Raw genomic sequence first — 25,837 nt, 5'->3', positions numbered from 1 at the left:
TCAATTCAGTGTACTGTCAAAAAAACCCCAAAAACACAAAGGACCAAATCTTTGTCACAGTTACAGAAAACTGAAAGCTACTTTGGAATGCGGTAACCAATCGTAGGTATACGTTACCATTTATAGAGGGGAAAGAAAAATTAACCATAATCTTATTTTTCTCTCTCTTTTTTTTTTCTTTTTTTTTTTGTAAGTATTTTACTACTTTTCTTTTTGTTTCTTTCAGATGATATTAACTGTGTTTCTGAGCAACAATGAACAGATTCTGACAGAAGTTCCAATTACACCAGAAACAACCTGTCGCGATGTAGTGGAGTTCTGTAAAGAGCCTGGAGAAGGAAGCTGCCATCTGGCTGAAGTATGGCGTGGAAATGGTAAGTAAAATGTTCACTGGAAATGGATTTTAATATGTGCATTAATTATAAAAAAAAGAGTGACTTGTCAATACTAATTATTTTAATTACATATTGTACTTTTTTTTTTCTTCTAGCCTAGTTGAGTTTGACACAAAGGATGGTAATTCAAATAACAGCAGAAGTTCATGTAATTCTTGGCTTTTTTCTGTTCTCTTTTCTTCCTCAGCATGAAGTGCTCAATAAAATGCATATGTAAGATCTGTTAGTGTTCTGTTTCTAATAGGATGGAGGGCATTTAAATGATAACATGGAATCTCATGATGATTTTTTTGCAGGTGCAGTTCACCAACTGCATTCTTTCCAGTCCTGTTTCTTCACTGTTAGCATGTGAACACAGGCTGAAATTTAAGAAAGAGTGTACTTTTTTTTTCCCTTCTGTATCACGAATAGCAGATGCTCTGCAGACAGCATTATGCCAGAATGGGACATAGTTAGTATCTCTCACCTATTCATGAACATTTCCTCTCAAAGATTTGACAGCCTCTCTTGGAGCAGGTAGTAGTGTCCATATCCTATTTGTGTTGCAATTATTAATTCACAGAATAATGAGGCAGGCAATTTTTTTCAGGAATGTATCAAAATCCATTAACGGTAAATTCTGGTTTTGAATGGATTCTTGTAGTTGCATGTAGTACAAACCCCCAGGTTATAATTTATCAATGTATGGATGTAAGTAGAACTGGTAGATGGGTGGGGATAACAGGTATATTAATAGAATTGTAGAATGGGACCATGGAAGGGTTTGGGTTGGGAGGGACCTTACAGATCATCTAGTTCCAATCCCCCATTCTTATCTCCTAGTTATTAAAGTGACCCGTGTTTAATGTAATTTGTTCTGTATAAAGACTGATGAGGTCATAACTTGATACTGAGTTCTTAAATTTTGTATAGAGGTGTTTTATTTTGATTGGAGCTGTTTTCCAGACAGACTCAACAGGTATTATTCAGATGCCTTTGGAACTTTTACGTTTTGGTGGTCCAGAATATTTTCCTCCTGGGAAAACTACACCTCATCTTTTTCTAAACTGTTCTAAGACTTTGTAAAAAGAAAAGATACCTAAAGAAGTTATTTCTTACCTGAGTAGAAACTCAGAATTTAGCTAGGAGTGAACAGGGGAAAAGTTAAGAATTGTATGCCTGCAATTCTAGGAATACAAATTCAGTATACGTTTAAGTTAGAAAATATATCTTTAAGGATAGAACTTGAAGAATGGTTAAAACGTCTTCAAATTGGAAATTTACGTTATGGAGTCTATGATGCCAAGTGTATCACAGATTGCTAAAATGGATCTGCAGACTTCAATGACACTCAAATATTCCTAACATTTTCCAAACCCTTGTCAATGAAACTGTCATATGTGGTATTATTTATTATATAATTATATATTATTATTATTTTATAATAAATATATAAGATATATTTATTATTATATATCTTTTGCTTTCACAATATTTTGAAGGTGTACTTTTTAAAAAGTGTAGGAAAGAATGTTGTCAACTAGCTTTAAAGGGTGACTGGAAACTGGAAAAGTGATCCACAGCATCTTCCTGGAACACTTAAACCTTGGACCTTAGAAGCACAGGTTTTCTATGATAACCTTTAAGATAGAGAAAATATTTTATCTGTGGGTGTAATACTTCATTTCTCAAAGTGCTAGATATTGAAAGCTACAAGCTTCTATAAAGTGGGAAATAGAATTTATCCATGAAGTTGCAATGGTGGGACTAAGACTAAAGTTTGGGTATCTACCCTGAGAATTATCTTTCTTTGATTCTATTAAAGTCGGTGGAGATCTGCATATTACTGTGAGTAGAACAAGGAGATGACTGATTTCAGTGGGTTGGTTTTTGTTAATTTTGGGCACTGGAGTTCACCTAGTTTTCTGAAGTGGAGATCTACATACAGACACTTAGGTGAAGGAGCAGAGGCCTGCCCAGAGCTTCTACCTGTTTTTAGCTCTGAACTTCTGGTAAAACTCACATGAAGGTGCTTTCACAAAAGTAGCTTTATCTCCTAAATTCCCAAGGTGGTAACTGTATGGATCTATTCCACTGAAAATGTAGAATAGAAAATATTGGAGAGAATGAAAGAAAAAATAAAACACTCACTTACGTTTCTGGGTCTTTCAAACAGACCGGCAGTGAGCAAAAATTATATCCTGCACACTAGTTTTGAGGCTCTCTGACAGTACTTTCAGCACAAAGGTTTATTTCATTATTCTTAAATGTAGGATGCTGTTACAAAATCTTGAGTGACCTCAAGTCCTTGATCCAAAGTCTAGGGTACATAGATTTCTCAGTGGAATGACCTGGGCATATATATGATAATTTTCCTTTCTGCTTCTTCTGGGAGCTAAATTGAATGCTCTCTACTCAAGTTTTTAAAAGTAATTTTGCCTGGAATGGAAATCTGATGTAGAAAACAGGAGTCTGAACAGTTAAGTGCGACAGTTAAAACAAACTTTAAACTGTGGTTCTGAGTGGGAAGTGTGAGGCAATTTGCAGTAAAACTGCTGCATGTTGTACCAGTGGAAAAGCATATTTTATCTCTTCTATTACACTGTCTCTGATCCCTCACCCTTATCCTCAGGAGATCTGCAAGTGTTCTTTCAGAGGACATGTAGGAAAGTAAAATTCAAAACAAAAGTTAATACGGCAAATCATGGGCTTAAAAACCACATTAGATTTAGTCACACACCATAAGTGGTCTGTTTCCCTGGTAGTCTCTCTGTGTGGCACAAATGACAAATTACACCTCTCTCCATAAGACAGAGTCTACTTGGCTTCTTGTGAATGTGCTTAACTCTTCTCCTCTACAGGTAGCCACAGCTTCTTTTAGGTAGCCCAGCTGAATAATGCATGTCTATTCAAATTTAAGCATTGGGGCTTGTGGACTATAATCTTATCATCAGATACAAATAGCAATTTGCATGCCTGAAAGCCTTTCTAAACTGCACTGCTCTAACAAAATACTGTCTCTTTTAATAGACTTCCTGTTTTGAATGTGTATGTAGAAGTAGATGATAAACACTTGATTTTATTTTTAGAGGACGAGAGACCAATTTTCTTCCAGAAAAATGTTACTAAAATCCAAAAATTATGTAAGATTTCTACAGTGCAGAAGAAGATTACAATAGCTTAGTTGTTGGAAAATATTGGTTTATTTATTATTGTGTCTTATATCTCTTTGCTTTTGTGTGACAAAGAAATGGTTGAGGCCTTCATAAGAGCTGTAAAATATTTAGATGTTGTTTGCATTTGAGTCAAACTGATTCTTCTCAGAGCTGCATGGCCTAAGCATTTCATTTATTCACATTTGCTTTTGGTATTCATTCTCTGTTCCCTCTCCTTTCCAGTTTCTTGAGTAGTAGTTGAAAAAGTCAATAGCATTTGTGCCTGATATATCAGTATACTTCGTACCACCTTGCGCTTTGTCAATTTGAAGCTTCTTTTTGCAAGGATTTCTCATACTCTTAACAGGAGACAAAACCAGAATGTTCGTCCTCATTCCCCTGCTATTGCAAATAGCTGTCAGTGAGGAGGGTCAGAGACAGGTGTGATGCCAAGAACTTGTAGTATATTTCCAGAGAGAATTTATTTCAACCTTTAAATCCACACAGTACTAAATTATTCCATTTACACCTGGAATGCCCTTCAGCAACTGGTCATAACTGGTATTTCTCAGTGTGGTGGTAAAGCAGGCGACAAGAGAGTGTGAAAGAAATAGTTTCTTACTTTGAGTGTACTTCTACAAACGTGAGCAGGGAAAAACTCATTCCAGATATCACAGCAAACTCCCCATGGAGAGTTTGGAGAAAATCCATTACTTTTTATTCTGGTTTCATACAGGAGGCATAAATGTGTTAATTTAACATAGCAGGATCTGTGAAGTCAGGATAAAAACAGATTTTGAAGCCTGAAACTTACTTTTAAGTAGTGGATTTGTTGCTCCACAAGAAGAATTTTGCAACTCTTTTGTGAAACAGTGGTGCATATCCATGTTTCAGATTTCCAGAGTGTTTTGTTTTGGAATACTTAAAACTAGCCCATCCTCAAAACTTTTACTTAAAAGGAAAGAAGTGTAGCTCAAGTCTCAAACATATTTTAGAATCTTGATCCAACTTAAAATCTAAGGCAGTTTTTTCAGGTAGAAATGGATGTATGCATTTTTCACAGTTTTCTGCTTTGTTATTCATGAAAACAAATGTTCTCTAGATAATTTTTGATGTGTTGCTAAAGTATAGGGATCCAGCCCTTTTGATTACTCTACACCCATTCTCCTATTTAATGTTTTCTTGACACTCTCAGAATGCTCTCTCATATTTAAAATTTTAAAAAAATTAAAATTTAAGTTTGAAATAGTTTTGAGAATTGAGTTATTGACAAATATTTCTGAAGTTGTAACAACTGGGAAAAATTCAACTGTAGCGTTTCTCTTTGTTTTGATTTGATTTTGGCTCTTAAAGAGCAGGGATTTTCAGAAAATACCTCTTTTACTGTTGTACTACAAATATAAAATCATGCTTTCTTCTCGCACTTACAGATCTGAATGATTTAATCTGTGGCAAGGAATGGGGATTTCACTTCTCACCATGTCTTATGTTAGGTGTTAATGTCTATTTCTTCCTCTTTGTTTCCTGAATTTGTTTCATGTAGCCAGGTTGCAAAGAATGATTAGTGCTGCTCCATCTTTCTTTTCATTGTTCATTGCTTCAGTGATACTGATGATGCTGTTACTACTTTAACCTGCTTTCTGTCTTCTTTAGGATAACATCCCATACTGGTTTTGTGAAAGAACTGCTAAACTAGTAGAAAACATCTTTGCCATTTCTTTCCATTGTCTTGTCTAAAAAATATTAGACTTATTTATTGAAGGTGCATTATATAAATGACGCCTCTTACTTTGACTAGCTTCTGGGATCAGGACCTTAGTTTTAATGGGAGACCAGCTCAACCAGGAATGAAGCTGCAGCTACCCCGCACCATTCCAGAATTAGCCCAGCCGTCTTAACTGGGTTTGCCTAGCAATTTTTCTGTTTGGGGGAAATGCCTAAAGATTAATATATTGTGTCCTGAAGTCTCTGAACTAGACCACTTAAATATTTTTACATTCAGTGATCTTTAGAAGAGTCATTCTGCAATTGTAGTGTATATGCTTCAAAGCACTTGAAACCTTACTTTACTTTAGGAGTTGAAAAACCTGAAAATCATGCTTTTAAAGTTTCTTTTCAAGAACTGAGTAGTAATAAGCCACTGACCTTATTTTTGTGTGCTTAAACATTGTTGACAATATTTCTAGAACACCACTTGAGTGAGGAACAGGAAAAAGTTTTTTTTTTGTTTTTAAGAAAAAATAACTAACCAGTCACCTGATAAATATGATGAGCTTGTGATTTAAATGACCCTTCCCCACTGAAAGCACTTAGATCTAACTAATAGACTAACTAATGTGTTAATCACATACCTATTTGACATGACATATTTTGACAAAAGTTTATTGTATTAAATGCATTGTGAAACAATTGATTAAAATGTATTGTTTTTTAAGTACTGCAGTTAAGTATCCCAAGCCTATTAAGACGTGTACATGTACGTAGTTCATAATGTATAAAAAGTTAGGTAAATTTCATTTAAGGTAATGAATGTAAGAATGAATGAAGGTAAAGGTATATTTGTGATTTCATTTTCCCAAACTTTTCCCAAGATTTCTCTTCTATCTTTGAATCATTTTGTCTTCTTATGTCAAATGAATGACATATGAAATGGAGAACAAACTTAATGGTGCTCCTCCCAGTGGGAGACAGAGTGGTTTGGGTTTTGGAGGCCAAAAGTATTTTGCTTTTAACAACAAAGTATAGTTTATAATAAAATTTTGTTCTGGTTAGATGATGTATTTTGGTACCATAGCTAGTATTAGATCTTAAAATGGGGATCTTATTATCTTAATAAAAACATCTGGTAATTAATGCAAATGTAATTATGGAAGCAGTGAAAAACTTGTCTTCTTAAATTTATCTGCATTTTGAAATACTAAATATATAGTGTGCAGCCTCTTACAATATATTTGATCAATTTAGAAGAAATAATTACTCTATGCAAATGTTTTCTTGGGGAAAAGCAAAGAGACTGACTGTTGCATAGAACTTACTCTTTATTTTTTCAAAGAGTTGCCAGTAATTCCACATATACTGGATGTTAGTGTCTGGCAAAGTGTATTAGAGTGGGAGTAGCTGCTCAAGTTCTTAGGAGATGAAATGTCAATATAATGATAAGGCTTTTTGTCTCTGTGGAAACCCAGAGGTTCAAACTGAATGAATTATTTTAATAATAGAACAAATTGCCCATTTGGTGGGGATGGGGAGCAAAGTTGCTATTTCCTAAATTAGGGTTCCTAAACACTGGTATGGATTTGCAAGCTGGTTCTGTAGTGCAGTGGAGCAGTGAGCTGTGTTTACAGTAACAGGCAGGGCAGCTTTTAATACCATACATCCAGTTGGTGCCTGTTTCTTAGACTTTGTGTAAGATAAAATACAGGGTAGATCGGTAGATTGAATTGCTACCAAAAAGGTCATTCTGACCATTAATAAGAGTTTTGTATAACCCTGCTTGATTTTGAGCAGTTGTGATAAGATGTTTTGGTCTTGTACTTCTAGAGCGCCCCATACCCTTTGATCATATGATGTATGACCACCTACAGAAGTGGGGGCCCCGCAGGGAAGAGGTGAAATTTTTTCTTCGTCATGAAGAGTCACCAGCGGAAAGCAATGAACAGAGTAAGTACATTTATCCTGTAATGTTGTTACTGAAACAGATTTGAAAGGTTCCTGAAGTGAGTTTGGTTTTCAGTTCATTCAGTGAACTTCAGTGGTTATATGTAAGAAAGCTTCCTTGTACCAAAGCCATTTTGAACCTTCCTCAGGGGCACCTTTATTCTTGTTCTCCAATTCCCTTCTTTAGAATAATGCCTGCCAGTCTGCTGACTAATGGCAAGATTTGTTTTATTCTGCTTAATTTGGATTCAAAAAAGTTGGTGGATATTAGAGATTTGATGTAGTTTTTTCTTACTGAGAGGGTAGAATGGTTCTTTTTGAGCTTCTGTTCTTTCAGCTGCACAGAAAAGACTGGGCCTTTGCCTCCTTTAAAAACTCAGATCTGTTTTACACACATTGCTGGCAGAGGTTTCAGTGTCTTTGCTTTCTCAATACTTCATGTAAGTATATTTAATAGTTGTGATAATTTGCATCTTGAAAAATTGCTGGTCTGCTTGGTTCTATAGGAGAAGTGTTTATATGAAGCACTTCCCTATGAAGTGGGGTTTCTTAAAAGACTGGAATAAAAAAAATAGAAGTGTTTTAGTTTTCTGAACTTACTGGTGTAGACTCCACTTAATCTATGAGAAGAGTTTTGTGGCTGTGCATTTATTGACTTAATGGCTGTCAGACTGTCTGAAGGACAGGAAAGGTGTCTCAGTGAGGTGTGTTTGCATGCCCAGATTATCCTGACTCATTCAACTAATCTGACTACTTTTAACAACAGGATTTCAAGTCTTTGCTGAGTCCTTATTCCTTTCAGCTGAGGCTTCTCTTATTTTTAAGTGGTTCCTGCCTGTTTTGAATGCAGAAGTAGCAGCCCCGAAAATGTGTGAGGGAATTTTGTATTAATTAGGTACTTTGTAAAATAGTCTGTTATCCTTTGGGCAATACAAGGATAAAGTAAGTTAAGAAATTTAAGATACACTTTAAGCCAAAGAATTTCAGTGTACAAGGAAAGCATTGCTTCTGAACCATGCATGCAAGGCTTTTTAATTTATCATTGGTCTATGGATCAGTTTCTAGATTAAAACTGCTTATAAGTTAGACATTAGAAAAGCTTCCTCTACTATATTAATTTATAATGTATTCATTTGAAGCTACTGCTTCTCATGGACACAAAATATAAAGCTTGAGTACATTGCCCTTCATGACATCTTTCCCTAAAGAGCAGTCAGGAAAATAGAGCTGCATGTCTATACTTTTAACTGAGGAATTCTTTAAACTAAAAGCTTTATTTCTGCTGATTCACTGCTTACAAAAAGTAACATTGGTAAGAAAGCTTTGAAACTAGCAGAATAAAAATTCACAGGCAAAAGTTTGATAGAAATTCTTGAACAGAATTCTCAGAACGTTTGAGAACAGACTCAAGAGTAAAATGAATTTGTGTTGAAAACTGAAGTTCGCTCTAAGAGTGATGCTTTACTTTTAGGTGGACGTCAACCCCAAAATCAAAGAAATGGCATTAATATACCTGTGGAGAAACGAACAGAGAATGGGGTATGTAATAAATATTAAAGGTTTGGATCAACACCACTCATATACTTTGTGTTTTAAAAATTATTACTTTTTAAGGTGTGTTATAATAGGAACTGGGGAAAAATATATGGATCTTGGTTTTGTTCAGATTTTGTTAGAAAGTGAATGGGACAATGTGTCTTATTCATCAGCTACTCTGAATTTTCTGTCTAGAAAGAAATTATGGGATGAAAGCCCTGGAGTATTATCAATTCATGTTCTAATCTGTTTTATTCATTTTTGTGAAGTAAAAACAAGCTACATTATTCTTTCATTATTCTATTCTTTTTTTATTACCTGTCCACATGTCTTTGATTTATCTCACTGGTACTGATACATGACATACCATTATATGTTGAAACATGACGATATATCTATGAATTGGGATGTTTTCAGATGCTGGTAAAAGAGCTTGCATACCCCTCAGACCCATCACTTTATACTGGTTTTATGCACTTGATTCATTTCTACACATGGAGTTTTTTAACTAATATATTATTATGTTTTTAATTTAAAATACAAATTATATGCCATAGGCAACCTGTGATTCCTGGTTTGAACATTTTCTCTTTTACACATAAAACATAGTATATATCTTTCAAAATTAACATAGCTTAAAAGCCTTTTACTCCTGAGCTGAAACTCTCCTTACTTTCTTCTCTCTTGTCTCATCTTCAATACTAATGAAGATTCTGCGAAGCAGTCTCTTCTTGTTTGTTCAGGACCATTCTGCTGTCTACCAAGACATTCCAGCTATAGTTAGCTATTTTTAAACGTTTTAAAATTTCAATAAAAACATTTGAACTCATCAATTCATAGTTATATTGTCTTAGTGAAGCACTGTCACTTTACAAATACGCATATGGTTCTTTCTCAGAGTAAAATAATAGTTAAAGTTTAAAAGCAAACAAATCAATTTTTTCAAGCTGAGAATCTTAAAAACAATTGTGCAGATTCAACACTTCTGTGCTCATATATTGCCTGATAATTAACATCTAAAATTCACACACACTCCCATGTAGCAACAGAGTTGTTCAGTCAGTTTGCAACTCTTTGCAGCTTGTTTTGTGTATGGCATGTGGACCTAGGGGAAGGAATTTTTTTCCCTATTCAAAACAGTGAATCATGTATTGCTTTCTACGGTCCTTTTCTGTAGAGAACACTGGCTGATATCCTCTGCTGCATGGATCCGTTTATCCTGCTGCCATTGTCATATTGACAATGTAGTGAGATCATGGTGCTGTAAAGTGCTGGGGGAACATAACTCTTTCATGACCTCTCCTGATCTACTCCTCCATGTGGGTTATAGCTCATATACTACATTTGAGATATAGTATATTTGGAAATTAGATCTGGAATGTGCAAAATGCCTTACAGTCTCACTTCTTGGCAGGGCTAAGTATTATGATAGAAAGGCTCAAATTGAATTGAATTTGCTGTGAGTTTTTATGGGTAAAGCTTAGACTTGATAACTTGAATAACAATTCCATCTTCATTCCATTCAGGACACTTATTTTTCTATTTTTTTTAAATCCCAAAAGTTGACCACAAAATTAAAATTTGTTGGGGAACTGATCACTTTAAAAAGGGCTTTTACCAGGTTTAGGAAATAAGGTGTATTAAATACCTGGTTTATGAAAATAGACTAAAACCTGAAGGCATTACAGTATTGTAAAATTGTAGTGGGTTTTTATGATGAAAATGGTACAAATGAGGTTTTGGAAGTGTTTTAAACTAAGATGTTCAATTGTGCTAAGTTTTAAATCAGAGGGGGAGGGGGAAAAAGAGGTGGCTTCAGGATCAAGGATTTAATCAGCTTACACTTACGTAATGCATTAGGCTTATTCATTGTTGCTGGCATGCTGAATGTTAGACTGGCCCTAAAATCAACACAAACCAATGGAACATTGAAGACAGCTCAGATCTTAGCAAATACTCTGCATTCAGGTACATTTTTATTATGTGTACTGCTTTAAGGATGAAATAGTTGATTTTTTTGCTTAATATTGGGTAGAGCTGCAAGTGTGACGTGCATAAAAAACTTTAAGATAAATGTTCGTTTTATTGATTGAACCAATAGTCTTGGAAAAAATTGTGGGCAATCTATCCAGTTAAATTTAGATGATTCTATTAATTGGCATTTTGTCATATGCAGTAAAATTTTTTTGTTGTTATTCTTTGAAACTATATATGCTTGATCAGCAATTATTTAAATAATGGTTAGCTTAAAATCACATTATGTGAATGCTTAAATTTCATTAGATTATCTTTCAAGTTAAAAATAGAATTGGCTAAGTCTCTTCCAGCAGTGAAACATGGTTTGTTGTAAAAAAAAACCTTTTATTTATAAAAAATATTTTTATTTATAAAAAATACTGTCAGTATTCGTCTGGGAGCTTTGCATCCTGCATAACAAAGTCTAAAGGAAAAAATCTGTGAGGTTTTGTGAATTGACAAGTGGTCTTATTCCAGAGGTGACCTTTTGGGGTTTGCTTTTGTTTACAACTTTCTTTCTTAGAAGTGGAATTATGCTGTAGTCAGGACCTGATCTCTTTCTGCCAGTACACAAAGGTACAGATACATGAAGATCAGACTTACATAACTAAACATTTCCTTTTGCAAGGGAGATTGGACAGTGTCTCAGGAGGGTTTCTCTTCTCTGAGAACAGCTGCCTCTTCCTCCTCTTCCTTCCTTTAGATTGTGTAACTGAGCCAATTGGATCTGAACACAAGTTGTAACAAGGGGAATTCTAAATAAATAAGGGGGAAAATGTTTTATCATTGAGAGTAACAGACATTGGAACAGACTGTTCAGAGTCGGTGGAATTTTGATCTAGCTGAATAAAGTCCTGAGCAGTCTGAACTGCTCCAGTCAAGGCTTATTGAACCACATGACTTCCAGAGGCTCCTTTCTACCTAAATCATTCTTTGATTCTGTGATTGGTGGCCGTGAAACAGTGGTCATCCAAATGCTGGGACTTGTTTGCTTCCAGATGTCCTAGCATGATCCAAACATCATTCCATAGCAGCAGCAGCAGTCTGTGAACTGTGAGGCAGAGCAAATCTAGGTGAAACCACTGGGGGTCAGTGGCAGACAGGAGAGGGAGCCCCATCCCGTTTGAGCTGCTGGCCCTCAGCAGGAGATGTGGATCAGATTTTGCTCTCCTAGAAAGGGCACTGACTGGATGATGACAGCTGTCCAGATGAAAAGGCAATCACATAACCCAGAAATTTCTTGGAGATGAGAAAACAGGAAAACAGATGTAGCTTGAGGCAAAAAAAGGATGTGGTACAGGAACATGACAGAAGTCAAATGTATTGGACTCAATAAAAGTAAATTAGTGTAGTGAGAACAGTCTGTATATGAAGAAATACCCATTTTCTGTAGTTGCTTATATAGAAATGATATATAATTTAAATATAATTTATTTTTATACATAATAATTTACTTGGGGAGCATAAAATATCAGTTTGTGGCCTCTGGTGCCAATTTTTTAAACTTATTTTTGCTGTTTCTAAAATTGCTTCCCTGATTTAGAGAGAATGATATCAATAAGCATTTTTCTTAATGGATGTTGACCGAAGCCTTTGCCAAGAGATAAAGTGTGGAACCTCATTTTATCTCACTACAGCGTTTGTGTTAACATTAGTATAAAGGAAATTTGTGTAGAGGAAGAAAACTTGACCATCATCCCAAACTGGAGACACACTCCTGCCAATTTTCTTAGTATTCAAGCTGTGGCCAGTAGATGAAGTTGAGTGTTAAAAGTTTTGTGCTGATTAAATAACAGAACTCATGCTCACTCTTTCTTGTTAAAGTGTCTAAATCAGGCTTTTAGCAAAAATTACAACAGGTAGTCCAGCTGTTTTATATCAGGAGACTTATACTGAGGGAATTCTTAGGGAAATTCCATTAACAGATGTGTTAAAACTTTTACATACATGTGTACACAAGGAAATTTTTTGTAGTACTGATATAATTTCAGAATGTATGGTTGCTGATGGAGGGTGGATACCCTCTGATGTAATCTCTATATTCCACTCCATCGTGACAGCACTAAAGCTGCACTGCTTTTGAGTGCCTATGGTGTGACTTGTTCAATTTTATCCTTAGTGATTAGACAGATTTAGAAGTGGTGCCAGAATCCCTGAAGAGAATTATATATTGTTCATTAGCTTTAAACATTTCAACCATAAGAGTGTGAACAGATGAAAAGGCATTAAACATCTAATGTACATTTTATTCTGGGGGGACATTTACAAGTATTCTTGCACATACAAAATAATAAAAGTTTCCTTAACCTGTCAAAATCTAGTTGTGAGGAAAAAGGCAAACCACATTTTTAACAGAAGTAATAAACTCAGATGAGAAATACATTATGTGTACTTGCTTGAAGTTTCTCATTTGAACTATTGAAGGATAAAGAGCTTAGTCTGGATAGAAGTTGTTATTCAAAGCTGAGCTGCAAATTCAATTTAATATAAGCTTGTAAGTATTAAGCACTCTTTTTATAACATTTAACAGTGTGCTTGGAAGGGGCTGTCATTCACATTAGACAGGTTTTAATCAAATTTTTTTAAAATGAACAGAGAACTGTGTCACTCTTGAAATTTAGATTCAGGGGTCTCAGCAAAATCAAAGCACATAATTCCATTAAAAGATGATTTTAAACTATTTAGGCACAAACAATTCTAACTGTTTGCAGAAAAGTATTTTTTTCTGAAAAAATACTCATGTAGGCTTCCTGGAACCTTTTGACCTTCTAATAAGAGTGTAATTAAATCAGATTCAAGTTTTCCCAGTTTTCTGCTGTAACTTCCTCTGTTGCTTTTGTTAGAGACAAAAACTTGTCTGCTACTCCTGCTGTCAGAGATGTTCACTTGTATAAGGTATAGATTCTGAAAATTGTTTACCTGTCAGAGAGGGAAGCCTTGCTGTCCCTACAGCAGCCTTTTGCACTATCAAATTCCTAGGTCAGAGTTAACAGAGTTTGGATTCTCCACAGACTGGCAGAGTTCTTGAAGTCTGCCTGAAGCATTTTCCAGACAGCTGGCAGTATGTTGCTCCTCAAAAAAAAATATAAAAACTAATCCAACTGAAGGATTTAAGGGAAAAAAATTAAATGATGAAGCAGAAAAAAAAAAAATTAAAGTCTAAAGCAAATTTTAATGCATACAAATAGCTTTTGAATTCTTGCTGGACTAGAAATCTGAATCTTCTCATGCCTCAGTAAAGGATAGTTAGCTAGGGAATCATCTCTACAAGACTAATAGTTGTGTGATCCCTTAGAAATAATTTCTGTGAAACTGTGGGGAATGCAAATGCTATTGACCTCATAACTCCCTCTGAGCCCTTTTTTAAACCTTTTAGGCAGAATCACATCTTTCTTGGATTTGGAATTTCATAAAAACAGTGTTTTGACTTGTCCTATGCAATCTCAAATATATTTCAGTCCGTAATGGACAAAGTTTCTAGATGTTTAGATTTTATGAGAAAAATTTCATCAGTTTCATTGCACTTACTCTGTGATTTTTTTCCTGTTACAATTTTAATTATGTTAGCATTAGTTTATGACTAATACACTCACTTTTAACATCTGACTTAGTTTGGTTTGAGGAATCTAAAGATCATTTATCTAGTGGGGACCAGGGAGCATTCTTGGAACCCACTTGGAACATTGTATAAGGATTGTTTTCCTCCATGTATGTCTTACCTAGTTGCAGGTATCTATGGGAGGGGGAGGTGAAGTCTGTATGTTTGTTTAATCCCTAACTATGGTACTTATTTTCCTACATTAGTGTTGTGGACATGGAGCAATACAATTCACTCTTTTCCCTGGATTTCTAAATAAATGAAGCATGTGAAAATTGTTTCCAGTTGTCACTGCACATTGCGATTCTGAGTTAGAGCAATTTAGAATGAGTGTTTCAGCTGTATGTATGACACTATACACATTAACTCGAAGTAAATGTTAAAGACTTGTTATTTTTATGAATTGCTGCTATGCAGCCCTTACACCTGCCCTTTGTCACGCTGTATCCTTTTGCAGTCACATTAGTATCATTTTTAGCTAAACCAAATATTTCAGTATCAAATTATTTTAAGGAAGTTCAGACTCATCCTTCCCTCTGTTTCTGTAGATCTTTATAGGGGACTGGTTATGAAATTCACTGCATGGCCTTGAGAGCTTAAATGTGAAAGTTTGAGAGTTTGGACTGTTGCTCTGTCTCTGAACAGCTTTCAGTTCAGAGCAGGAGACTCCAGTGGTCCATGCAAGGCCAGCTATTAATTTTCAGTCCACATTTAGAGTTCTGTCTTTTAGATAACTGTGTCATGTGCAGATCAGTGTTTTCTGTCATCTTTTCCATGGTCTCTGTGGTGTTTCTCATGCAGTGCTGCTGTGGCCTCCTTTTTCTGACACACCTTTCCATGTTCACTGACTTGTTCATTTAGTTTTCTGTCCATCTCGCCTCTGGACACCAGGCATACCTATTTCCCACCTGCATGTTTTTCCCAGGCGAGTGAACCTTTCCATTTCTCTGTTGTTTCTGCAGCTGCCTCCAGATCTAATTGTTGTTAAGTTTGTTCCCCCTGCAGTCTACCTCAGATCAAAGCCGAGAAAAATGAAAGTCCCTCTGGCTAATTTAGGAGCAAGGGAGTTAAACTTGTTCTTCTTCTCGTATTCCTAGTGGATGATCTTACTTTACAGCTCATACCTTTGCTTACTTGCTAAAAATAAGCCTGCTCTTTTTATTCTGCTGGAATAGTCACTGTACTTGGACGTAGAGTTCTTCAGTGTTCTTATGGAGACCCATTTGGCTGGATCTCTTGTGTAAGTGCACTGAATCATGCTTAGATTACTTTCTTGAAAGAGGGAAGAGAGGGTGAACTTGCATGTCATTCGTGAGTTTGACAAGGTAAATTACAGCTTTTAATGTTTTGGGGTTTTATCTTCTACAGTATCCTGATTTGTAGATGCATAAGAAATTGTTAATGGAGTTTAGTATTTTCTGGAATGTTTAATATTTAAAAATCCTTACGTCTAGCTTTTGGCTTGTTCCAGTGTTCTCTGGCTCACAGATTCTTGATTTATGCTATTGCACACATGCTTTAGCTTTATTGCTGGCTCATATATTCATCTTGTTGCATGCAAGATTTAAGGAAAAGCTGAATTAACGTAAGGAAAAGCAAATAGCAAACACTAGAAATATTATTTGCATAAGATTGTGGTATCTATCCTGACTCTACTATTTGCCTTTTATCTTAAGCAGTCTCTGTTAATAAAGAAACTCTTTGTTAGTTTCAGGTGGTATGGTTTGCTGTCACTTTAAACAGTGAATTATATACAAAAACCAATGATTTTTGTGATCTCTTTGGTATTCAGTTTTGTCCAAGCATTGGTAATACTACAAAAATGCAAAGGAACAAATAATCCATGTATTTTTAAAGCTAAATTGTCTATAGTCTTACATTTTCAGTTTAACCTGATAAATATGAAAGAACTGTGTATTGCTCAACATTTTCCATTGAATATGAAAAGTGCAATGAAGCAAGCTGATTATAGTTGACAGCTGGCTTGATCTTGCCGTGATTAGATCTTTTACTGCTGGCAAAATCCACTAGCCTTTTCCGTTAGCTGATTGCTGATGAATGCAGAGAGACAGCTTTTCATATCGATAAAGAGTTTGGGGAAACCTGTATCCCATATGGAATAAGATTAAAAGGCATCCTACCTACTATTGATTGCACTGAGGCAAAAAGCCATGCAGGAACTGGTAAGATGTGCTGGGTTGTTGCTTTGGCTTGTTCACAACAAACTGTTAAACGAGTAGCGTAGACAGAAAATAGCAGGAAGATGGAGCTGAAGCATGTTGAAGCATCGGAAATGTTTACAGCTGATGGGCAGTGCTGCGAAATAAAGATGTGCTCTCTTGCAATTAGATGGGAAAATAGTGAACAGGTAATTAATTACTTTTCAAAATTTGTTTGTTTTGCACTTTGGTGGGCATGTTATTTAAGTGCTGTGTAGCTTTCGCACTTTAAATTAAATGATTGTGGGTTTGGTTGTCACATGACTGGAATGCAGACCAGTTCAGTCTGCACACCTTATCTCTGAATTGAGATTTATTATCAGATTTCCTTACGTGCATTTGCTATCTTTCTTACATTTTAAGACTTTATCAAAAGCTCATTACTTCAAAATGTCATGGTCAACTTGCTTTTGACAGATTGGTTTTATGGGAAGTACAAGTTGTACGTTAAGGTCACAACACATCTTTCGGTTACAGGATACTTATTTTCAGTGCTTTTGTGTTTTAGAAATGTTTTATTATGCTGTTCTCACATGAACAGTATTACATCACAGAAAAACTTCATATTGTTTCAATACAAATACAAAAAAAGGGCAGAATAAACACAGAATTTGTGCTAAACATGTTATTCAGACCAACAATAACTGCATCTTAAGCATCCTTAGCAATCCTATCAGAATAAGCTGTTGCTTTTAGAAAAGGCCCAGGAAAATAATAGTTTCAAGACCATTTCTAAAGGATCTAGACACTGTATTTTCAATGGGTATTATAACTTGTCTATGTCTCAAAATCACTGTGAGTAAAAGGATTGGTGTAAAAAGGTCTGAGATTTTGTGCACAGCTGATATTTCAACAAGAATGCGTAATCTCTTTTAAGATGCTTTTTTTTAGGAATATGAAGTTGATGTTTTAATTAAAATCAGCTACTGAGTATTTTAGCAAACACTAAAATTAATGTAAATATGCTTAAGATTTCTGTGGCTGTTTAAAAGTGGCTGCAAGGAGAAGAAAGTAGTGCTTTAAATAAACAAATTTCAGATGCTACTTTCCTAGAAGTAATTTATAAGCTGTCTATTTCAGATGTAGCAGATGTTCAATATATGCTTAAATCCATTTCTAATTTTAAAAATCTATTCTAACATTGTTTTCGTTTTTGTTAAGTTCTGCCTTTTCTTAGCTGTTCTGCTTAAAATAGACAGCAGCCTCACTAAGGAAGTAATATGGGAAAACAGGAAATCTGGAGTCTGTAGCTTATACTGAGTAGACTTTAAACATTTGGTTATGGAGTGACTCACAAGCATCAGCAAACTGGAGGAATTGCTAACAAGATAGTATAGATTGAGAGAGGTTAAGATTTTACTTACATCTAACTGTAGATAATGTGACATTTTTCAGTAAACTGTGGTGCAGTTGAACCAAATTTATTGTAAGAAACTGTTAGTGTACTTATTTGTATGATACAAAAATATTTTATAATAGCATTTTGGGGTAAAATTAGCCAGTTCTCTTTGTGATGTTAATTGCAGGATTATTTTATTATCATGAGATAGCACACACTAGGTAGATTTTTCTCTAATTCCCAATATTCTGGGTATCTTTTCTGGGTTTAATTAGCTTGTTCATTTCCATTAAGCTAAAAAAAGGCACGTGCCATTGTCATTGGATTCTTTAAAATGGATTTCTGCTATCGGCATGTTTCTGACCCAATTAAAAAAATGCAAGGCTGAGCTGTGGATAAAGCCACTAAACTGGAAATAATGTCATCCATGTCGAGATCAGCAAAAACTCTATTTTAGTTTAAATAAAAACAGATACTTTTTTTTGTCTTTTTATAGCATTACACATGAGTTTAGAGAAAGGATTTTCAAGTTGTTTGTTGTGCATGTCACATTAGGTTTTATGGGAAATGTGGTCAAAATCTGTTAAAAGCCTTGAATTTGATAATATAAAGGGTCAACATATTTCAGAAATGTATGGAAGTCTGCATCACTAATCTTCAGCAGATGCTCCATCTCCTCCTATAGACCTCAGACAGCAGAAGGAGGCCACATACTTTTCATATAAGACCTATCTGATGCAAGAGTGACATAATAAACTCGGGTATCTTCCATCTGTTTTCCTCATCACTACTGTTGTGCCAAGGACAGGTACCCAAGGTGTGTGTTGGATATTCTCTCCAGCAATCCTTAAGGCTTTGTTGCCAAGTGGGCTTTTTAGAGCATCCTCCAAACTTTGTTATTTTGAATGCTTAAGGCAAAGATAGAACATGTCTGGGCTTCTGCTGCTCATGTCCAAGTTAGCACTGGAGAATTAGGAAGTCTCTTGGTAGATTCATCAGGCAAAGTAAGCTGTTCCTTTCTTGCCTGCTCTGGCAGTTTGGGGTTCTTCAGCCAGAGTTGCTGGGTTTTTTTTGCTGTAAATGCTGCACAGAGGAGGAAATGTAGGGATGGCCCACAGTGGTGACAGCTCCCTGGTTTGGATAGGCTGAGAATTGTCAGAACGCTGATCCCAGTCTGGAATTCACTGTCTGGAGAGCACTCCAACCTGCCCCTTTTCATTTTATAGTTGTCATTCTGCTTCCTTCTGGGAAAATGCTCATTTATGTAATACACTTCATTCCCTTTTTGCCCACACACTCGTATACCTAGTTCCAGATCTGCCACTTCTTTTTGTCATATTGCTCTGTAGATTTCTGGGGTTTGACAGCTCTGCAAAGATAAATCCCTAGTCTGGAGATAAGTTTTGTATTTCCTCCTGTGCCCTAGGAAGTAAGAGCAACTTAAAATTGCTGTGAATTATGGAAAGCTGAATCTTTCACTATGTGCAGTAAAAGCTAAGTATTTACTCTGCGTTTCCATGTAGCCATTTTAAGCCCTCTCAGGAGAAAATTGCAGTATCTTTCTCACTTCTGCTGTCCACTCTTATTAGGGTGGTGAGGATGTTTTCTTTTTGCCATGGCAAAATTGTTCATCTCCTTAATGAAGCCCACATAGGGGACATAAATTCTTTCACGAGCTCAAAGTTGCTGTTTCTTGGAATTTTTCTCTCTTGCAGTTTCTGCCTCTAATAGTTCTGTGGTTTTGGTTTGGTGATGGGTGTGTGTTCCCACCCCCTCAGCCTTTGATATGCTAGTGTTGTCCCCTTTTGGGTAGAGTGTTTCTTTCACATTTTTTCTCCTTGAGGATATGGTTACCTTTACTATCCCAAGAAGGAAGGTATGGAAGACTTCACAGGATTGCCCTTTTGGTGCTTTTATTTTTTTGTGGGGGTAGTTTGTTGTTTAGTTGACTTTCTGTGGGTTTTTTGTTGTTGTTGTTGTTTTTATTTTGTTGGTGGGGAGGTTGTTTGGTTATTTCTTTTTTTTTTCTTTTTTTTTTTTCTTTTTTTTTTTCCTTTTTATTTTCTTTTTTTTTCTGTAATGGTCATTTAACCAAAATCTTCCTTATCTGTACAGCAGTTTTAGAGTGGCAGCCTATGTAAAGAATAAATAGTGGAGCTGGACTGCAGGTGGTGTATCTGCTGCATTATCTTCAGTAGCTGCTTTGTATTAATAAATGGTTGAAAGTAGTGCAATAAAAGCAAAGACTTTCTGGGTCGCCATTTTGATGTCCAAAGCCAGAACCAGCTCTTCTGGGCTCCACAGAAGAAACTAAGGCACAGACTTTTTTAAACTCTCTATGCTGGTTCTTCACATTTTAAGTGACACTGACCTTGGCAATTGGTGGTTTAACCTCAGATTAATTTCTGAGTGTGATAAGAGAGGAACAGAGTGGTGGAACAAAGTACAAGAAGAGAAGTGCTAAATGAGGGAGAAAGGATAGAGGTGATGGGGGTGAACAATAGGAAAAGGACTAGAAAATATGTGAGAGTTCATAGTACATGACTGAGTGTGCAAGAACATGCACAGGAGAAGGTGGGGCTTGGCCAGTTTCAGGAAGCTTGAGTTACTTGAACCTGGTTCCTCGTGCAGGGTTTAGGGAAGGGAACTTCAGAAGATTTGTGTGGGAGATGGGTGTGAACAAAAAAGAAGGAAGAAATAGATAAGGGAAGTTAATGACATGGTGGTTCTTGCAAACCTAGAAAAAGATCCGAAGAGATAGTATGCAGGAAATTATTAGTAAGTTCTTGTACTACTCTGCTTTTCTTTTTCAATTAGTTGGTTACATTATGCTTTACACTGGCTGTTTGAGTGGCTGGGTGTTGCTGAACCAAAGCAAAACCAAACCATGAGACCACCAGTCCTTATGGTGGCCTGTAAAGCTTTTGAATATTTGTTTTTTCCTTTAAAGCTCTTTTGAAATCATAACAGTCTCAGGTGTAGATTTAATGTATGTTTCATTATTATTTTTGAAGTAACTGTTCTTAGTAATGCAAATTTAGAAAATTATCAAAAATAAGTATCTTTATGGGTTAAGCATGGAGGCCAAAAAAATGCATAAAATCAGATCACATCCCAATTATCATGTTTTAAAAAATAATCTATTCAAAAGGTTGATCTCATGGGGTTTTTATTTTAATATTGACATAATTAGATTCCTCTTAAAAGAGAGTTTTCTGTTGGGAATAAAGGCAAAATAACAGTGGAATCTGCCCTTTTTGCTTCCATCGCTTGACTACAGTACATCCTGCCTATCAAAGAAATATTTTGAGTTCAGGTGCAATTTTTCATTTACCATTGCAAGTTGCCAATTAGTAAGACATTCATTATAGCCCAGAAGTATGTAGACTGAGGAGTTTGTGACATTAAACAGCATAGAAAGGAAGGAGGAATAAGAAAATAAATTTTCAGAGTGACAAGACTAATATATAGAAATAAATATTAAAGGAGGTTAATTTCCTTAATTAAATGTCTAAGGTATGATTTGGTTTGAGGCTGCTTGTAAACTGGTTCCCAAACTGTTTAATTACTGTACTATTCATCTCACCTGTCTCAAAAATATTAATCATCAAATGGTAAAATATTAGCTTGTAGGAGGGTGATGTCAGAAGCTGAAACTCGAGTTCATTACAAATTTTATCTTTCATCATGCCCTTTTAAAGTGCATGTTAAATAACATAAATATAATTTTTTTAAGATCCCTGTCAATATTAAGAAATTGGTGAATATAGATGCAAATTATTCTTGCCTATGTGAGACATACATAATACTTCCTCAGTGCCTAATAATGCAGTGTTTGCTCTATGGCATTTCATTTAGGAGTTCATCCCTGTGTAAATGCTGCTGTGAATCAATGAAAAGAAATTTACAATTCAGCAAAACTGTCTGCTTTGATGTATCACCATGTAGCAAATGAATCTGTGGCATCTGGAGGAGTAGGTATTTGTAGTGGCTTTTTAGTACTTCCTTCAGATGTCAGTTCTGTAGGAGGTCTGGTTCCTTTGCTGCAGGAGAAAGGAGGAGGTCTGGACCTAAAATGTGATAGGTTCGTGTTTGTTATGAGAGGTGAGTGTCTTGAGTTTGTGGATGGAATTGTTAATAACTACTAGGAACAGCACAAACTTAAGAACCTGAGAAACCAACAACCTCATTAAGGAACTGAAAACGCAGTGCTGTCTTTGCCTGGCATAGCCTGAGGTTCTGGAGAAGGACTGAGACAGGCTTTTTTTCTATGGTGGTGTTTGCATACAGATTATTGCAAGCAGACTCAACTAACATGAAGTGTTCTAAACTAATTGATTTAACTAGATCTTTACAAGAGAAGGATTCAGTGTTTTTCATGATGTTTTCAAAAATGAAGCTGTGCTGATTTGGAGACCTGAAACCAGCAACAGTCTGTCTGAAAATAATTGATTGGATGTTGAAGAGGACTTCTGCTCTCTCTGTTTACTGCTTTTGCCATGTGGATGAAAAGGAGAAAACTGCGAGTGAAGTTACAGGTTCAATGCTGTGTTCCTCAGCTGTCTATATTTTTTCCCTTAAGTATAGTGTAGCTATTGAAGTGAAAGGGGTACTTACTGGTATTCAGTGAGGTGAACTTAAAAAGATTTCTCATAGGGTGTTTGTATTTAAGTGGTTAATTATTGCTGTTTCCCATGTTCTTGTGCTTTTCCATTTTTAAAAGGTTTTTAAACAGACTTTCTAAATGGAACATTTTACAGTAGTTAATAGCTTCTTCAAGGAGACACTAATATTTGCATTAATATTATAATTAATCTTCTATAATTTACATGATACAAAATAATACAGTACTTTTGCCAGGCATTAGGAGAGAGACTTCCAAATATGCCTGTTTAGAGCAGTTAAAATTCTGAGCTCTTGGACTAAACTGGCTTGGGGTTTTTTTGTTAGTTTCTGGTGCTTTTACAACCTAGTTTCTTACTGTCATTGTGCATTCCAGGTTACATTATCCATTTAGAAAATCTTTAAGTTTCATGTGATGAAATGGCTTTTTTACTTTGCAGTGCTCACAGTCCCTATACAGATATTACTTTTTGAGTCTGGATGTATTTTTAGCAAGATTACTTAGTGGAATAAAACATCTCTGTGTTTCTTGGACAGTGTTATACTCAAAATTTCTACTGGAAACACAATGAGCTATCAATGTTTTTAACTTCAACTAATAATTAAAGCAGAAAGAAAGGAAGCATTGGGAAAACTATGCACAGTCTGATGCAAGTTGCATACTTCTGAAAAAGCACATATGTGTATTGAGAAAATATTAGTAATTCACACATGCTCCCCTTATAACTTCTAAAATCAGTGATCCAGAGGGAAGCCTTCACGCCATTCTGAGCCCCTCGTAAGAACGGCCTGCAGAGCTCAGCAGAAGCAGATGTAGAAGTTTGGTTTTTTTCTGGCAATTGGTCATGCCAGATTCAGTCAGCAGATCCTGAAACGGTTTTAGGAGCAGCATCTGGTTTTCTGTTTTGCTTTCTTGTCTCAAGTAAGCACATTTTGGTTTGGGAATGGAACTTAGAGAAGCCTCCTTACTTTCTTAGCCAGTTAGTGCCTTTCAGTCAGTAATTAATAATAAAATTTCTTTCGGTGGCCACAAGTGCATACAAGTTACTTGCTCTGAAAGAATATTGGGAAGGACACTATTCTGCATAAGTCATGCTTATTAAAAAAGTACTCACTAGTAAGAACTAGTAAGTTCTATTTTTTCCCTGTGTTGAAATAGAAAATATCTTGAGTGGACTTCACCTCTTTTAATTATTTCTCTACTATAAAAGTTTTTCATTAATGTTGACGAGTAAGAGGAATTTCAGTTGTCATTTCCAGTAAGCATTATACTTTCACTTCATAATTTACTCAGTGGGAAATTCAAACAGGGACAATAATGTTATCTAAACATTTTAGCTGGCATGTCTATATCATATGTCCAAGATGGAGCAGCTTTAAGACTGCAGTCTGTACATCACTGGGCATCAGTAGGGTGGGCCCAGAAAAGCAGAGCAGCTAAATAACTTTACCTATGTGATCAGGTGTGATCAGATCCATAATTTGATATACAATAAATTTTGGGAGGTTGTTTTGGTTTAGGGTGGTTTTTTTTGTATGTCTGTAAAATGTTCAAACCTCATTCCATTTTATAAGCATTTGAAACAGTATTATTTATCAATATAGCCAGAATATTTAAAGATTCTTTTTCCAGCAATATTGACTGTATAGGGGGTAGCAAGTGATGTAGTTTTTATTTGGTTTACTAATAGCGTAGTCATGTAATTTGGTGGAAAAATTACATTGTTTACTGAATTATTAGAGTGTGGTAGTCTAGCTTTTACATTGATCCAATAAATTAACTGAATTATGTGTAAATACTTTGAAACTGGTATTTTCTTTCTGTTGAAATTCTGAAGTTGTGGTTATACCCTGCAATTCTAAGGTTAAGAGTTTTGGTTTTCTGAGTAGCAAGTGTCAGCTTCTGGAATTATTTTTCATACATTGTACTCTCTTTCTTGAGATTGCATACAAAAAAGTGTGATTGAAGTAATTTAGTGTATAAATGTAAATTGTATTTGTTGATAGAATTATGGATATACTGAAACAATGCGTTCATTTTTTAAAACACATGAGATTTGGTCACACACATGGTATGAATTTTAAAGAATTTTCATCATCTGTGTCTCTATCCTAATTTTGTAGCTTGTGTTTTGAAATGCAAAAGGAGTGAGAAAGCCTTTCTAATACTTTGCATTTCATTCAAAGTAATAGCCACTTAAATATCTGAAGGGGATCAGCTTTACTTTCCTTCACTTTTACAGACTGTTTTGTCTGTTTTTGTTACAGATCCTCACCCTTAATGGCCCAAATATGTCAGAATTTTTTCCATCTTTGAATGTGAGCTTAGTGACCCTTCATCTAAGGGGTCTCATGTGGTCTTATCCTGTGTTAGGTAAATAATGTGAACGAGCAGTTTGAGCTGCCAAGGCAGTTATGCTGAAAATATTATGAAAGGAAAGCAGGTTCAGATTCTCTTACTGCCTAAAATACCTGCTTGCATGTATGTTATCATGTGTGCATTACCAGGACTTGTGCCGGTGCTACCAAATAACAGAGAGGACTAATATGTAGGATAAGGGGTCTTTTTTCTCTTCCTGTTTGTTTTGTCTCTTAGTGTTCTCATCTCCATCCACTTTTCCACTTTTTGCTTTTTCTGCCACTCTGCATGGTCTGTGTCCCCCCTTTCTGCTCTGATGTTCTTCACTCTTTCACAGGTGCCCATCATTCCTCTTTCTCTGAGGACTTGGGAGGAGCCTTTAACCTACCTCTGAGGAGTGGGGGTTTAGGATGTCTGGTTAGGATGCCCTGATACACCTTGACACATTCATGGAACATTTTCTATTCTGCAGGTTGGGAATCCACGTGTTGAGCTCACTCTTTCTGAACTGCAAGATATGGCTACCCGACAACAGCAACAGATTGAAAATCAACAGCAAATGTTGGTTGCTAAGGTAATAATTATATACAGACCAATTTTTTTCAATATATGCAAGCATAAGTTTCATGGATAGAGAAAAACACACTTAAGTCATTTCAGTTAAGCTCAAGAAATAGCTTGAGAAGTCCATCATTTTACCAGAATAATCACTAGGCAATGCACAGTCTTTTGGCATAAATACTGCTAGAACAACCTATGTCATGTGTCTTTATAAAAATATTTCCAGGGCTTATCTCTTGTGTGGCCCCCTTCATGATCTTTGGCAGAACAGGCTTGACTCCAGTTCATCTTTAGTGGCTCATTCACTCCAGTCCAGTAATTGTGATGTGAGATGAGAATATGCCAAATTCAAAAAAATTAATGTATTGTGTTTCCAAGTCTCAGAGACAGAACCTAAGTA

The 25,837-nt window shown here is 35.7% G+C and overlaps 1 protein-coding gene across 5 annotated transcripts in view; it reads left to right on the top strand.

The window, feature by feature from the left end:
* The window catches only part of PPP1R13B (protein phosphatase 1 regulatory subunit 13B), a 68,458-nt gene that overhangs the window by 24,878 nt on the left and 17,743 nt on the right, over positions 1 to 25,837 (top strand). For all 5 annotated transcript variants that reach the window (XM_014249824.2, XM_014249823.2, XM_005520089.2 and 2 more), the window contains exons 2-5: positions 227 to 374; positions 7,070 to 7,189; positions 8,658 to 8,725; positions 25,349 to 25,450. In XM_014249824.2, coding sequence (XP_014105299.2) covers positions 227 to 374; positions 7,070 to 7,189; positions 8,658 to 8,725; positions 25,349 to 25,450 — 438 coding nt within the window. The remainder of the gene's footprint in view (positions 1 to 226; positions 375 to 7,069; positions 7,190 to 8,657; positions 8,726 to 25,348; positions 25,451 to 25,837) is intronic.

This window comes from Pseudopodoces humilis, chromosome 7, assembly GCF_049639895.1.
Source record: "Pseudopodoces humilis isolate 2021_Gansu_Grassland_sample_001 chromosome 7, ASM4963989v1, whole genome shotgun sequence".
Taxonomy (NCBI): domain Eukaryota; kingdom Metazoa; phylum Chordata; class Aves; order Passeriformes; family Paridae; genus Pseudopodoces; species Pseudopodoces humilis.
This window is presented reverse-complemented; position numbering and strand designations above follow the sequence as displayed.